At 38.5% G+C, this 14862-nt stretch overlaps 1 protein-coding gene across 2 annotated transcripts in view; it reads left to right on the top strand.

The window, feature by feature from the left end:
* The first annotated feature begins 6778 nt into the window (after positions 1 to 6778).
* Positions 6779 to 14862, top strand: part of btbd11a (BTB (POZ) domain containing 11a) — a 193915-nt gene continuing 185831 nt past the window's right edge. For both annotated transcript variants that reach the window (XM_026923081.3, XM_026923080.3), the window contains exon 1: positions 6779 to 7895. In XM_026923081.3, the coding sequence (XP_026778882.1) occupies positions 7028 to 7895 (868 nt within the window). In that variant the 5' untranslated portion in view covers positions 6779 to 7027. The remainder of the gene's footprint in view (positions 7896 to 14862) is intronic.

The following is a 14862-nucleotide window of genomic DNA, read 5'->3' as shown; positions in this document are numbered from 1 at the left end:
ATCCAGTTGAAATTTCCTCAGCATTGGATGAAAAACACACACACACAAAAACCTCTAAACAAATCATAAGAAAAAAACAACAAATCAATACAATGAAATACACAATGAGAGCAAACACTGAATCAAGAAACAAGATAAGCAAGCGATTGTTGATTAGTTTGTCTGTGATGAGTAAAGATGTACTGAGGAGGCCTGTGATAGTTCTGAAACAGTCTAGTCAATGCTGCCTGTGTATCTGATGTATCTGATGTATTTGTGTGTGTGTTTTGAAGGTATAGTTTGCATATGAGAAAAGTCTTTGAGAAAATTATTTTCTTGTTCCAGAATGAGTTGCATTTTGGTTAATTGAGTTTGTCTTTTCGGACTGTTGATTTTGAAAAAATAACAAAAAAATGTATAGAATATCCGGATACATGATGGATACAAGGAACATGATGTAGGTGATGTGTTGGAGTGTGTTGAGGATTGGGCTTACACACACACACACTCACTCACACACACACACACACACACACACACACACACACACACACACACACGCGCGCGCGCGCGCGCATTACTGCTGCTGGCCACTAGTGGGAAGCAAACGTATATTAAATCTACATTACTGACTCCACATGCAGTAACAATGTTTAATTGAATGCTTTCTGTACATTAACCAACTTCAGCCCAGAGATACAACAGGACTAGATTAGGACAGAGATTGTGTTTAAAGTGAGAACTGAATTAGTCAATGGCCTACTAACAAATTACAACCTTCTGGTCTATTTCTGAAATAAGCTAATTGGATAAATATATAGATTTTCTGTATGTGCATAAATAAGTAAGGAATAAAACACAATGGGGAGTGCAGTTATAGGAAAATAATCAGTGCCACTGTGTTAAGCCCTGATGAGAAGCTGCTACCACCCGAAGTTGATTATTGTAACAGTGTGTTTTATTCCTCATATACTACAATATTTTGAATTCATTAAAGAACAAATCATTATACTTTTTATCCATTTATAAAAGCATTTAACATTGTGCAGTGTCCATGAAACAAGTTAGTTCCTGTTATTACTTATGTTATGGCAGCTATAAACAGTACAGTACGTTGACACACCAGCCTCTTTTTTTCTGTTACTGAGATAAAAGACAAATACAGCTTGTCATCTTACCAAGAAACACAAAACACAAAGCCCTCTGTCCCACTGTACCATATACAGTATGTATTTGTTACATAACATGTTTTACATTTATTATTATTATTATTATTATTATTATTATTATTACGATATTAATATAAACCTGTGATTTTTTTTATTACAGCTGGAAAGTGTTATGGTATAAATTGTTTTGAAATATGGCTTTTTGTCAGCATGCAGTGAGAAAGTGTTCAATACAATCAAGCATTTACATTGGCAGTTGAGGGTTAACATATATGTCTTTGTGTCTGTGTGTCTGTGTGTGTACACCAATCATCCATAACATTAAAACCTCTGACAGGTGACGTGCATAACATTGATTATCTCATTACAGTGGCACCTGTCAAGGGGTGGGATTTATTAGGCAGCAAGTGAACAGTCAGTTCTCGAAGTTGATGTGTTGGAAGCAGGAAAATTGGGCAAGTGTAAGGATCTGAGTGACTTTGACAACGGCCAAATTGTGATGTCTAGGCGACTGGATCAGAGCATCTCCAAAACAGCAGGTCTTGTGGGGTGTTCCTGGTATGCAGTGGTTAGTACCTACCAAAAGTGGTCCAAGGAAGGACAACCGGTGAACTGGAGACAGGGTCATGGGCTCCCAAAGCTCACTGATGCGTGTGGGGAGTGAAGGCTAGCCCGTCTGGTCCGATCCCACAGAAAAGCTACTGTAGAACAAACTGCAGAAAAAGTTAATGCTGCTCTGATAGAAAGGTGTCAGAACATATTATTCACAAGGAGGACCTACACAATATTAGGCAGGTGGTTTTAATGTTATGGCCGTTCTGTGTGTATTATATTGGATATATTATATATTACTTTTAATAAAAGTCTAAAAAAGGAAAAATAAACCCTGGTTCATAGAAAATAACTACAACTGTCTCTGAATCTTTAAAGGTCAAATATACTGTATATGAGATTTTTTTTTAATTTTTTACTGAGATTAAGATACACATTAAAACAAATTAATAAACATCTGTTATTCTCATTAATGTGTCAGATGTAGGTATTTTATGTTCATTTACATAACATCCCCATGACTGCTCACCCAGTCACTCCCTCTCACTGCATCATTACGTAAATCTCTTCAAATATTTTTAACCAGTAATAATGACTGGAATGTTAATTTGTAAGTCATTGCATTAGCATTATGATGCTTTGTATCATGCTAGAAACAAAAAACAGTATGTGTCTCACAACCATAACTACATGCTATAAGACATTCTAATGTTTCCAGGCAACCAGAAGTCATGGAAGAACATGCAGCAGTAACTCAGTTAAAAGACAGGATGTCTATAGTCCAGCTAGCTACTGCTCTCTGCAGACAGTACGTGCACTCAGCAAATCACAGATTAAATGGTTTGCAATTGAGCACACAACTGAAATATTTATGCAGTTTAGTCACCATGCTGTTTGCTAATGAGCACTTTCAGTCAACTCAAGAAATTGGCTATATGATTAAAATATGTCACACCTCTAAAAATATATATCAAGTAAACACAAACAAATAGACACATTGTATCCAAATTGGAATTTAAGATGCAAATATTAATGATAAATCATTTGCATGAATGACATATGAATAATTATATAATAATAATTATAATATAATAATATATATAATAAAAATTATAATATAATAATAATTATATGAAGGTTTTGCATTCTATAAGTGTGATGACTTTAATATCATAAGTGATACCAAAAAAGGTTTTACAAAATGATATTCGTTGAACTAAAACAAATTGAGGCTAAATAACTAAAGACATCAGCTACAACATCTACTAACTAAAACAGCATTGATAATAGGTCATAGGGAAACTGGTGCGCCGTGTGAGGAGATGGCTCGTGGCATCATAAGGATATTCATAAGACAAGTTTGCTCTCATTTTGCATATAGACAGTCTCTACCCATGTCACTCTAACTCTCAGCTGGATATATGTTCTTCCACAAGCAGAATGCACTTGCAATACATATGACATTTACTAAAACTGTAGCTCATCATGTCAACTGAGACCAGAGTTACTGTATCCCAATTGAAAATCAGTATTAAAAATAATCCCTCAGTCGTTCTTTTACCAAAGTAAAATGGCCTCATATTATTATGTAATTGTTTCATCGATTAAAAAATAATCTATGAAAATGAATAAAAACTTGCGCGATCAGTTCAAAAGTAGACCGTTACATGGGAAACTGTGCACGTGGCAACACTGCCTATAAAGTGCAGAGCAACTTGCATGGCACTAATTAACCCCTGGTTTTGGGAGGGACAAAACTGCGTTCAAAACTGGCAGCTGATAACTACGTAGGGTTTTGATCAAATTGAATATGTTAGTAATTGCACTTTCCATTTAACCTACTTTTTTTTGCAGTCTGCCCAATTCTTGCAAGGTTGTGCTTAATGTATATCAGTGAAATTGGTTCACAAGTCCATGTGAATTAAATTGTGTGCGGTTCCTACACAATGTTAGTGTTATTAAATTAGCTAAGAATTCTAGTACAGTTCTAACAATCTGACAATTTAACACCATGTAGACTAAAATACAGCATTAAGAGCAATTATTCTGAATTTGCTATTCCTGAATGAAGACTGTTGGACTCCTAGCTTGGCTTTGTTTCTGTGCATCCCATCCATGCAATAAGCCCTGACTGGTGTCATTGACACATTCATTGTCAGTCGTGTTCAACCAAAGTGACTGAGAACTCAAAAGCCAATGAATATGGCATTCCCAAGATCCATTCTAATGGTTTTTGATGAAATGGCAGCTGGATGAATGTGTTTCTGTCATGTTACCTGCAAAATCTATTAAATATACAAACTCCAAACCAATCCTATATACCACTGAGACTTTAAGCTAGTATGAGAGTTTGCTGTAAATGTTCTACACTAGTAGGCTACTGTAGCCTATGGCAAAAAATTATGCATGTAATCACATTTCACAAACTGTTCTTCAACAAAATTTAATTAACAATCAGTATTCAAAGTATGGAAAGATAGATGATGATATACACAGTATCTTCTAATATCATAGCTACCTTCTTCATCTTCATCTTCAGTGCATTCATCAATTCATCATTAGTAAGTGCTTTGTTCTGGTCAGGAGCACAGTAGATCTTATCCCAGGAAGGCCTGGATGGCATGCAAGTCCAGTGTAGGGCACCATTTCCACACATCCATGGTTAGAGCACTTTAGCATAGCCAGTCCACCCACCAGCATATTTTTGAGAGTTTGGAGGAAATTGGAGAACCTTTAGGACCCTGGACAGACGTGAGGAGAATATGAAGAGATTCACATGGACATAACCTGAGCTCAGGATTGAGCCCGGAATCCTGAAGCAGTGAGGCAGGAACGCTACCCGCTGAGCCACCATGCTGCCTGTTTACTAGCTTGATCCTATAAATTTAATTCTAATAAAACTGCAGCTGAGGCACCATGACACCATCACAGTTTTATGTTTATGGACAATTATGCATGATATCTCATTTATAATTATTACTGCCTGAAAACACCCTCACAGGGTGACACAGAAAGACACACTGTATCCGTTTGGCACCTTGGAAGCTTAGTGAATGTAATTAAGACTCCAATGCACAGTCCACGGCTGCCACTTGATTAGGTCTTGAAAATCAGATTGAACCTGGCCATTTATGACACAGTCACAAATTGTATTATATTATTCATGCAAATGTTTAATTACTTGATTACTGTATACCAAACAGCTTTCCCCTGATGCTCTGCAGGGTGTCATAACATTGGTTGATTAAATAAACAAGTTGAGCTTTTTTTATTTTTATATAGTATTTTATATTATTAGTATGTAGTAGTATGTTTGTACTCACAATCCCTGATGTTAAATTGATGTTGAGATTGGTGACAGAAACTCATTTTTCAAAGACTAAAATATGAGAATAATGCACACCTGGCTAGTGAATAATTAATATCCAATGAGTAATAAGATGCTGTGAGGATGATTAAGTAGCAACAGTGATGAGGGTGTGCTCTTACCTACAGCCTTAATAACATTCACATGTATTTTATGTTTTTTTAAAAATACTTTTAGTAGTAATACTTTTTTAGTGTTTGTCATAAATTGGGGAACGTATCCGTTTTGTTTTATGATTTGATTTGACAATAACTTGCTGCATATCAATGCATATAAAATTTATATTTACAATTACACTTATTTATTTGGCTGATGCTATTATTCATAGAGACTTATCACTGAGACAGGACTGAGGGTTGTGTTGAATGTTAAGGGTCTTGCTCAAGAACCCAACAGTGGCTTTGGGCAAATCCAATCAGTTGCCCAAAGCCTTAACTACTGATACTACTACTATTGTTAGTACTATGATGATTATTGTTATTATTATTATTATTATTATTATTATTATTATTATGTAAAATGTTTAAAAGGGCCACCTGTGTGTGTGGAGTTTCTGTGTGTGTTCTCCCCGTGTCCACATGGGTTTACTCCAGTTTCCTCCCACTTTCCAAAACCTGACCCTGACCCTGATAAAACAGTTACTGGGATTGAATGAATGAATGAATGAACAATGATCAGCTGTACTAAGGCTGATTTCCTTTATTGTCGCACAGAAAGTTATTATAATATTAAGCACTTTATAGTTTATATATTTGAAAATGTTATGCATATTAAACCTTTTATGGCCTATTTCATCTTCTTTTTTTCATTTTTTTTCTTATTTTATTTTATGAATGGATTTTCTCTCCATATCTATATTGAGATTGTTCTTACGTTTTGTTGTATTTAATGTTTGTCATGTTAGGGGATAAATTTCTGTTTTGTTTTTTTATTTCTGTGGTTTTACAAGCACCTTGACTGAGTAGTTATGCACACATGATGATGATGGTTATTATTATTATTATTATTATTATTATTAGCAGCAGCAGTAGTAGTAGTCCTCAGGTGTGTAAAGCCTTTTACTGTCATGTGATCCATATATAACCGCTGTAGCAGTACATTTATTTCTCCTTATAACGGAATGAAATGCTTTTGTTTTAATGTTTTACATGTGTATAGAAGATGCAGAGTGTGTGTGTGTGTGTGTCTGTGTGTATGGAAGATCCAGTGTGTGTGTGTGTGTGTGTGTGTGTGTGTGTGTGTGTGTTAGAAGTAGCTTTCTTTTCCCTGCCTCTTCAGCCTCTGCAGGAGTGTGTGATGATGAGCCATGGCGAGTGAAGATGATGCAGAGCAGATGAGCTGTTGTACCGCAGTCAGTGACAGGAAGCGGCGCTGCCCCCGTCATCCCGCCTTCTGCCTCCAACATGTGCACTATTACACCATGACTACCTTCCTCGCCTCATTAGCCCATTTCACCAATTATCCAAAATCCAGAAAGTCTTTGGGCAGAACAGCTCACTTTCATTCTCCTCCACGGATTGTTCTGTTCTTTTCTTTCTCTCTCCCATTTGTTCGCCATCAGCACCTCAGCAGCTAAGAGCAGTGATAGGAATCTCGGTTAAGTCCGTCCCTGGCTGTCACTCAACCGTATCCGAGGCTGCTGATTGGACATATCTGAAGACATATTTGCATATCCCCGCCCATCGAGTGGTTCTGCAGTGGTCGGAGAAGGTTTGTGCGAGCGAGCTCTCACACTGCGCGCAGTAAGTTGGAGAGGCTCTGAGAGTCTGGAGGAAGATTCGCCTGTTGATTGTGGAAGGAGTGAAAGGAGCTGCTACATTACACCTGTGCGCACACCTGCTCACACGTTTTCTCGTTAAAAAAAAATAGCGAGACTTTCTTAGGGCGCGTGAATGTAGCCAATTTGTTTCTGTTCATTCCGTTAAACGCAAGGCACAGCCCACAATTATGAGGTGCAGCCATGGCAGGCAAGGGTAAGGCAGCCGCGAGGACGCTGGAGGATTTGACGCTCGATTCCGGTTATGGTGGAGCGGCGGACTCGTTCAGGTCGTCCAGCGTGTCGCTCTGCTGCTCCGACACGCACCCGTCGTTCCCGCATGGGGGAAACTGCTGGCATCTGACCGAATCCATGCACAGCAGACACAACAGTCTGGACACGGTGAACACCGTGCTGGCGGAAGACACGGAGATCCTCGAGTGCTCGGGCCAATGTGCCAAGCTGCCCGAGCTCGAGGAGGTGCCGTGGAGCGTGGCCGAGGTGGAGGGCGCGCTGCGGAAGGACGACGAGGCGGTGCGCGCAGCCGGCGCGTCCCGCGAGATCGTGGCCAAGCTGTCGGCGCTGCTGAGCCGCGCGCTAGTCAGGATCGCCCGCGAGGCGCAGCGCCTGAGCCTGCGCTACGCCAAGTGCACCAAGCACGAAGTCCAGAGCGCCATCAAGGTGGTGCTGTCATGGACCATCTCTGCTAACTGCGTGACCGCGGCGCTCGGCGCGCTCTCGCTGTATAACATGAGCACGGGCGATCGCTTCAGCCGAGGCAAGTCGGCGCGCTGCGGCCTCGTCTTCTCCGTGGGGAAGTTCTTCCGGTGGATGGTGGACAGTCGTGTGGCTTTGAGGATCCACGAACACGGCGCCATCTACCTGACCGCTTGCATGGAGACCCTCTTCCGCGAGGTGTTCGGTCGCGTACAGAGGAGCGCACTCGTGGAGAAGGAGAACGGAGTTCCCAAGCTCACAGTCGAGTCTCTGGAACAAGCGATCAACAACGACTCAGAGCTATGGGGTCTGCTGCAGCCCTACCAGCATCTCATCTGTGGCAAAAACGCAAGCGGTAAGCACCTGAAAGTGAACTTTCTACTGTTATTCTGTTGCTGTGCGGCTCGTCACCTGCGCGCACTGAGCCACTCACCTCATTAACAGACTCATAGTCATTGCTTGAGTTATGCCACCAACGCAGATATTCAGCTTACTTCGGATTGACCTTAATGTCAGACTAAATTAACGTGAGTCAGTAGTTCTGACTAGCAGATGACAGCTTTGCTACACCATTAACTAAGACTGCATTCAAATGCTTCTGATGATTGCCTACGGTCCAGTGGGAAGTTGGATACAGGGAGAAAAGGTGGTGATTTCATTGTTAGTGAAGGCTGTAACGACCTCACAGCTGCACAGCTGGTGTTCAGGAACTCTGTGGAATGTAGGCTAAAGCATATCCCTTTATCCACTATCACAAGTTACTCAGTTGATCCTGATTGGGAAAATTAGTTGTTCATCAGCCCAATTGTTAGCGATAACCCTGTTTTATTCATTTTAGGTACCAGTATCAATGAATCATCTGGTACTTGATAAAGTGACGGAGACAGATGTCCCTGATGTGATACATCAGAGGACTGACAGTTTGCGCCATGTGTTCAGTGAAATGATATATGTCATTGAAACCAGACACGTTAATGCCATTGCATGAATCAGCGGGTCAGATCTGATCCAGTACTGATCCGGTGTTTTTAGGCAGTATCGTCCCTAATGCCAACACTCAGTTTTCAATTAGTAGCTTACATTCTGATTAACAATACAGATCACAGTGGTAGTAGTAGAGAGAGCCTAAAGAAATCAGTATTTTAACTTTAAAATATTCTGCTTTCTACATGTTAAATTTGACCTAAGCAATAGAGCCTAGACTTCCCAACCATCACCATAAAACATTCACCAACAGCAACAGCCACACTACAGTAAGCAACAGATGCATAAGAGGAAGACTGTTACCACCCCGAAGTCGATTATTTTCAAATAATATCATCGTGCGAGTGTTTTATTTCCCTTATACCACAGCAGTCTGCCAATGACACATCATAATTTTTATCCATGCATAGTTGCATGCAATGTTGTGAAACATCCATAAAACAAGTTAGTTCCTGTTATCACGTATATAATAACAAACTATGAACAGTCCTTCCTTCACCTCACCAGCCTCTCTTTTTCTCTCTGTTGAAGTAAATAAGACAAAAAAATGCAGCTTTTCCTGTTACTGAGAAACTGCATTGCGGTTTCAGGAGTTTTTCAGTGTAAGCTATACAGATTTATGATGACTTTCCCATGGTGGAAAACAAAGTTGCAGCTTTTTAACTGTTACTGACACCAGAGCCTCCTCCCAAATTGGCTAAATAAAAATCTGTTTATGTTGAGTGTCTGTCATACAAATCCCTGTGTAAGATGTTACTCTGTGTAAGATGTTAGAAACAAGAACATTAGAATGAGCACATTAATATAAACCATGCCTCTGATACTACTGTTAGCTGCTGGTATAGAAAATATAGACCAATCAGAGTCGAGCATTCAACAGCACAGTGGTACAAAATCTGACACAGAAGAGATACATGATGCTTAATCTGTAACAGTAGTAACTTGGACAAGTATTGTCTCATGATTTTGAAATGATGTGTTGATAATATATTTTATACAGTTTTGGGTTTATTTTCTGACACATCAAAACTTGATAAGTTGAACCAAATCTTAATCCTCCTCCACCCACTGGTATTTACAACCTTGATAGCATGCTCTATCTAAAGCTTCAGCTCAGATGCAAGTCTACACTATAGCTGTTAATTCAGTGTAACAAACTGGAGAGTTTTTCAGTGTAAGCTGTACAGATTTATGCGCTCCTTTAATCTTGTAGCATGGCTATGACTTTTTCATGGAGGAAATACAGTGTTGCTTTGCTGAAGCAAGAAACAGTCACAGCAGGCCTTTTGTTTCCAGCCTTGTTATTTATTTGGACAGTAGAACAGGTGCGAGCTCGCCACTTGCTCTGCTGCATGGTGTGCTGCACAACTGCTTCCTACACCTGTTGGACCAGCCATGCTTCTAGTTCATGCAATGACGGGAACATGTTTCGACATCACGCTTTATGGTGTTGGAAGTCGCTGTGTATTTCTTGCATTTCTCACGCCCGGGGTTACGTCAGTGATGACAAGGATTTAGACCACTCTTACTCTACCAGGAAGTGAAATTTCATCATCACAATCACTTTTTAGAAAGTGTGAGTGAGTATTGTAAAAAAAAAAAAAAAAAAAAAAAACTACTTTTTCCTAAAACATTCAGTATTTAGCAGGTATGCATTTCAATTTTTCAGTAATTCACTAGTTCAGTAGGGACGGTACATTTCAAATAAACAACCGGCTGCGTATTCACTGCCTACATCAGTGATTTATTCTAACCTGCTGATAGTGACCTACATGGTATTCAATCACATATATAAAAAGTACTAATATCTCCGTTAGTACGTAGATAAAAGATGCAGTGGATACAGAAAGTCTACACACCCCTGTTAAAATGGCAGGTTTTTGTGATGTAAAAAAATTAAACCAAGATAAATCATGTCATAACTTTTTCCAACCTCAGTGTGAAATTACAAAGTATGAAAATTAAGTGAAAAACAATCAGAAACACTTTAGAAAATCTGAAAAATAAAAAAGTAAAAATAACCTGTTTGCATAAGTATGTACACCCTTTTATAACTGAGGATGTGGCTGTGTTCAGAATGAACCAATCACATTCAATCTCATGTTCAAAAGTAATAAACAGCTGTCATCAGCGAAATTATTCTGATTAACCCCAAATAAAGACCAGCTGTTTCTGTAGGAGTTTCTTCACATCTTCTTGGTTTTATCTGACTGATGAAGCCATAGTCCATAAAGAGCTTACAAAGCCTGTACAGGATCTCACTGTGGAAAGATATAGATAAGTAGAGGGGTATAAAAGAATTTCTAAAACATTAGATGTACCATGGAACACTGTGAAGGCCATCATCAACAAATAGAAAAAAATGGAGCACCACAGTGACATCACCAAGAGCAGGATGTTCCTCCAAAATGTATAAAAAGACAAGACAAGAGCTTACCAGGGAGGCGGCCAAGAGACCTACAGCAACATTAGAGGAGCTGCAGGAATATCTGACAAGCACTGATTACTCTCTGCATGTGACAACAATCTCTCATATTCTTCACATGTCTGGGCTGTGGGGTAGGCGGCTAGACAGAAGCTCTTTCTCACAAAAAACATCCAAGCTCAACTAAATCACCCCAAACCATGTAGCAAAATGTGTTATGGTCTGATGAGTCCAATTCCAAAAGATATAATAAGTCCATAATTCCAAAAGATATGTTTAGTGCAAAAAATAGCACATCACCAAAAGAACACCACACCCACAGTGAAGCATGGTGGTGGCAGCATCGTGCTTTAGGGCTGCTTTCCTTCACTGTGGCTTTATCAAGGTGGAGGGAATCACGAATAGCTACAAACACCAGTCCATTTTAGTGCAAAACCTTCAGGTGTCTGCTAGTAAGCTGAAGGTGAAAAGGAATTTCCCCTTTTAGCACAACAATGACCCAAAGCACACATCCAGTTTTTTCTGAGGGCACCACTTGACCTGACATGATATTTTAAGCAAGAATCTCACAGAAACACAATTATGAATGCTGTGTCCATCTTGAAACCTTTTGCTGTTTTTCCTTTAACAGAGCTTGCAGATTTAACCTAAATTGCAAATTTTACCTAAAATTATTTGGCTATCCCTGGCCCCAGTGGGCCTTTATTATTATTAAAAAGATGAAGCTCTATATACAGCTTTGTGAACAAAATGTCTACTGAAGATGTAATTATCTGCTGTTGTTATCATAGCCTCCTCATTGTTGCATAAGAAAATAAAACCTTTAATGTTCACATTGACATGACTGTCATTGTTACCAAGTATTCAGTATAAGATTTGTATAAAAAGAGATAGAGGAAAGACTTGTCAAATGATGGATATTTTAGACCGATTGTTTTTTTTTCCTTGTTAAATTCTCTAATTATTTAAAAAATGTATATGGATATATAAAAAAAAAATCCAAACTTTTAGTTATTTGTAATATGGATTGACTGTTTTGTCTGTGAATTCTTAGCAAAACATCAACAAAAAATATTGTGTAACATTTCTTTTTTTCAGTTTCATTTTTCTTTTTCTTTTCTCCAGCATTTTTCTATCTGCCTGTCTTCGTCTTCAGATGTATTTTTCTTGGCCTGACCAGCAGCAGTAGGAAACTGGGGGCTGGTATTTGGGGTATCTTTCATGTTCAGTGTTTTAAAAGCCACTGGATTGATGCTGTTGAAATGTGTTTTGTGCCACAGGCTCTGAACAGATAAAACAGATCTGTTTTGAATTTGAAGTGGGGAAAATAAGCACATATTTCTCTGTCCTTCCATCTTTAAACATTATGTTTTAATCATTAACCTTTTTTTTTTTTTTTTTTTTTTTTTTTTTTAAAGCCATGTCTGAGAGGTCTGAATGAAAATCTACAACTCTTCCCTTTCTGATCCTGTCTCTCTAGCCCTGTGGCTAGTCTCAGGGCCATTGAGCTGCCTGTAGCTCAGTGATTTACAAAAATGCATGTGCCAGTGTTTTTTTCATGTTTACTAGACCTCCTTTTTAGCCTAAACAAGTGTGCAGTACGAATCTAAAAACAGATAACTCTCACTCTCAAAATGAACATTCTAGTCAGGTTTTAGAGTACTTTTCCCTACAGAATCATTAATATGTTCTTTAAATGTTAACAGGAAGATTATGCAATGCAGCTTTAATATTACTTTAATATTACAGCCAGACCAATGGAATAATCAAGTAGAAATGCAGCTCTTTTTGTACAGAATGTCTATTGCACATTCTGAACTTAAGTAATATTTATGCACTGCTAAAAATAAGATCTATATCAAATAAACTGTATTACTGTAACTGTAGGGACACTCAGTAATTGACTTTAGCACCTCTTGAGTAGGTGGAGAGTCAGTATCACTCCCACTCTGGAGACCTTGCACCTGCAAATCCACCTGCTTTATCTTGTGTGTTATCTAACAGAGGGGATTTATAGATGGATCATTCTGGAACTTTCTTGCAGTTATTTTCTTTCCTGCTCTTGCCCCCTGGAGAATTCACAGATGACTCGACAGATTGCCATCTTTACAGAGTTAAGATGCAAAGCACCCTTTTTTTGCCAAGCTGGCTTTGATGCATTTTTATTGCATGGTGACTTTGGAGTGAGTGAGGTGAAAATTTTGAAGCCATTTCACAGCTCTTCTGAGTGCAGAAAACACAGCCGAATGTCCCACAGCCGAATGAGTAATTCTTACTCCTCATAGGTGTAGTGCGCTTCGTCACCTCATTTCTAAAATGGTGAAAAATCCTTCTCATGAGGTTTTGTGCTTTTATATGGTATTGTGAAGCATCTTCGTTTGAGACATTTGTCATCAGATCACTTTTACTCTCTCTGAACAGGAAATGCCTCATTACTTAATGGTCAAAGTTTGGGTTGTGTGTGTGTGTGTGTGTGTGTGTGTGTAACCAAAGATGGAAGGACAGAATGTCGAAGAGTAGCATGAAGTGAGAAAAATGTTTGGCTCAGATGAAGACAGAAGAGAGCTATAGAGACTAGGAATGAGGAGCTTAAGAGATAAGACAAGGGAGGGCAGAATGAACAGGAGATTAAAAGAAGCTTTATTTTAAAGACTGCAATACAAAGCTGGTTCTGTGCTTCAGTCACAATTGGTTTTGCTTTACAATCAGAATCGGAATTGATGATGCAGTGTGTTAACACGGACTGCATTGTTTGATGCAAATATAATGTGATTAACGAGGGATTTACGACAACATAATTACTGAAATTTACAAAACTGTAAACACTGTTGATATAGTGGTAATAACAGTATTAATATGGGTGTCCTAAAGATGATATTTACTCCCAATGTTTTTAATTATTGAAATTGTGCATATTGGAAAGTGTGTGATGTCCAAATGTCTGAATTGGATTTCTTGATTTCATGATTTTTCGAATAGATTACATTCAGTACAATGTAAAAAACCCTTCACCCCATTGCGAAGGCAGTGAAACATTATTTTGATATTTTATTTTATAAATAACCATATATAAAATAATAAAATAAAATATTTAGTAATATTATAATATACAATATAATATTAAGTAAAATATTCAGTAATATTATGTGGTAATAAATATCTATTAACTGGGTGTAGTCCTGAGCTCTTTGTGGAGTTTGGCATGTTCTCCCTGTGTTCATGTTTCCTTTGGGTCCTCCAGTGTGCAGATACATGCCAGTAGGTGGCTGTAGGGTGTGTGTGGTGCCCTGCGATGGGACTGGAATCCCATCCGGGGTGATTTCTCTCACCTTGCGCCCACTGTTCCTGGGACAGGCTTCGGATTCACCATCACCGTGATGACCATAAAACAGTTGATAAAGATGAATAAATAAATGAGTTATCTACTGTTCTCTGGGTTAGTAAATATCTAGTAACATAGAGAAATCTTGGTCAATCTGCTGATGTCTGTAGCAGCTTGCTGTGTGACAGATCTAGAGATGGGTCTGTTAATATAAAATGCAGCCAAAGTAGCAGCTTTCCTTAATTTTAAACCGCTGGACTATAAAACTTCAATTGCAGCTTATTAAACTGACTGAAAAGAAAAACAAGACAGTTTATGAGTCCTAAGATTTGACTCTGTCTTGTTGGTATTTGGTAAGTATTTCTTACCTTCTCTTGACACTTATTTGACTTTGACTTACTTTTACTTGTAAATGTGATCTTATGATCTGTTGTTTCAGACAAAGATGTGACGACTGTAGAGCAGCTGACAAAAAAAAAATACACAAAATACTTGAACTGATTTTTACATTACAGTTTGCATACTAACTAAAGAGTGAACATGTCATCCTACACTGTGTCTAAATTAATTTCCAACTTAGCTTAAAGTGCA

This window comes from Pangasianodon hypophthalmus, chromosome 18 (genome assembly GCF_027358585.1).
Source record: "Pangasianodon hypophthalmus isolate fPanHyp1 chromosome 18, fPanHyp1.pri, whole genome shotgun sequence".
Classification (NCBI taxonomy): Eukaryota; Metazoa; Chordata; class Actinopteri; order Siluriformes; family Pangasiidae; genus Pangasianodon; species Pangasianodon hypophthalmus.
The sequence above is the reverse complement of the archived record's forward strand: the minus strand, read 5'-3'. Positions and strand labels throughout refer to the sequence as shown.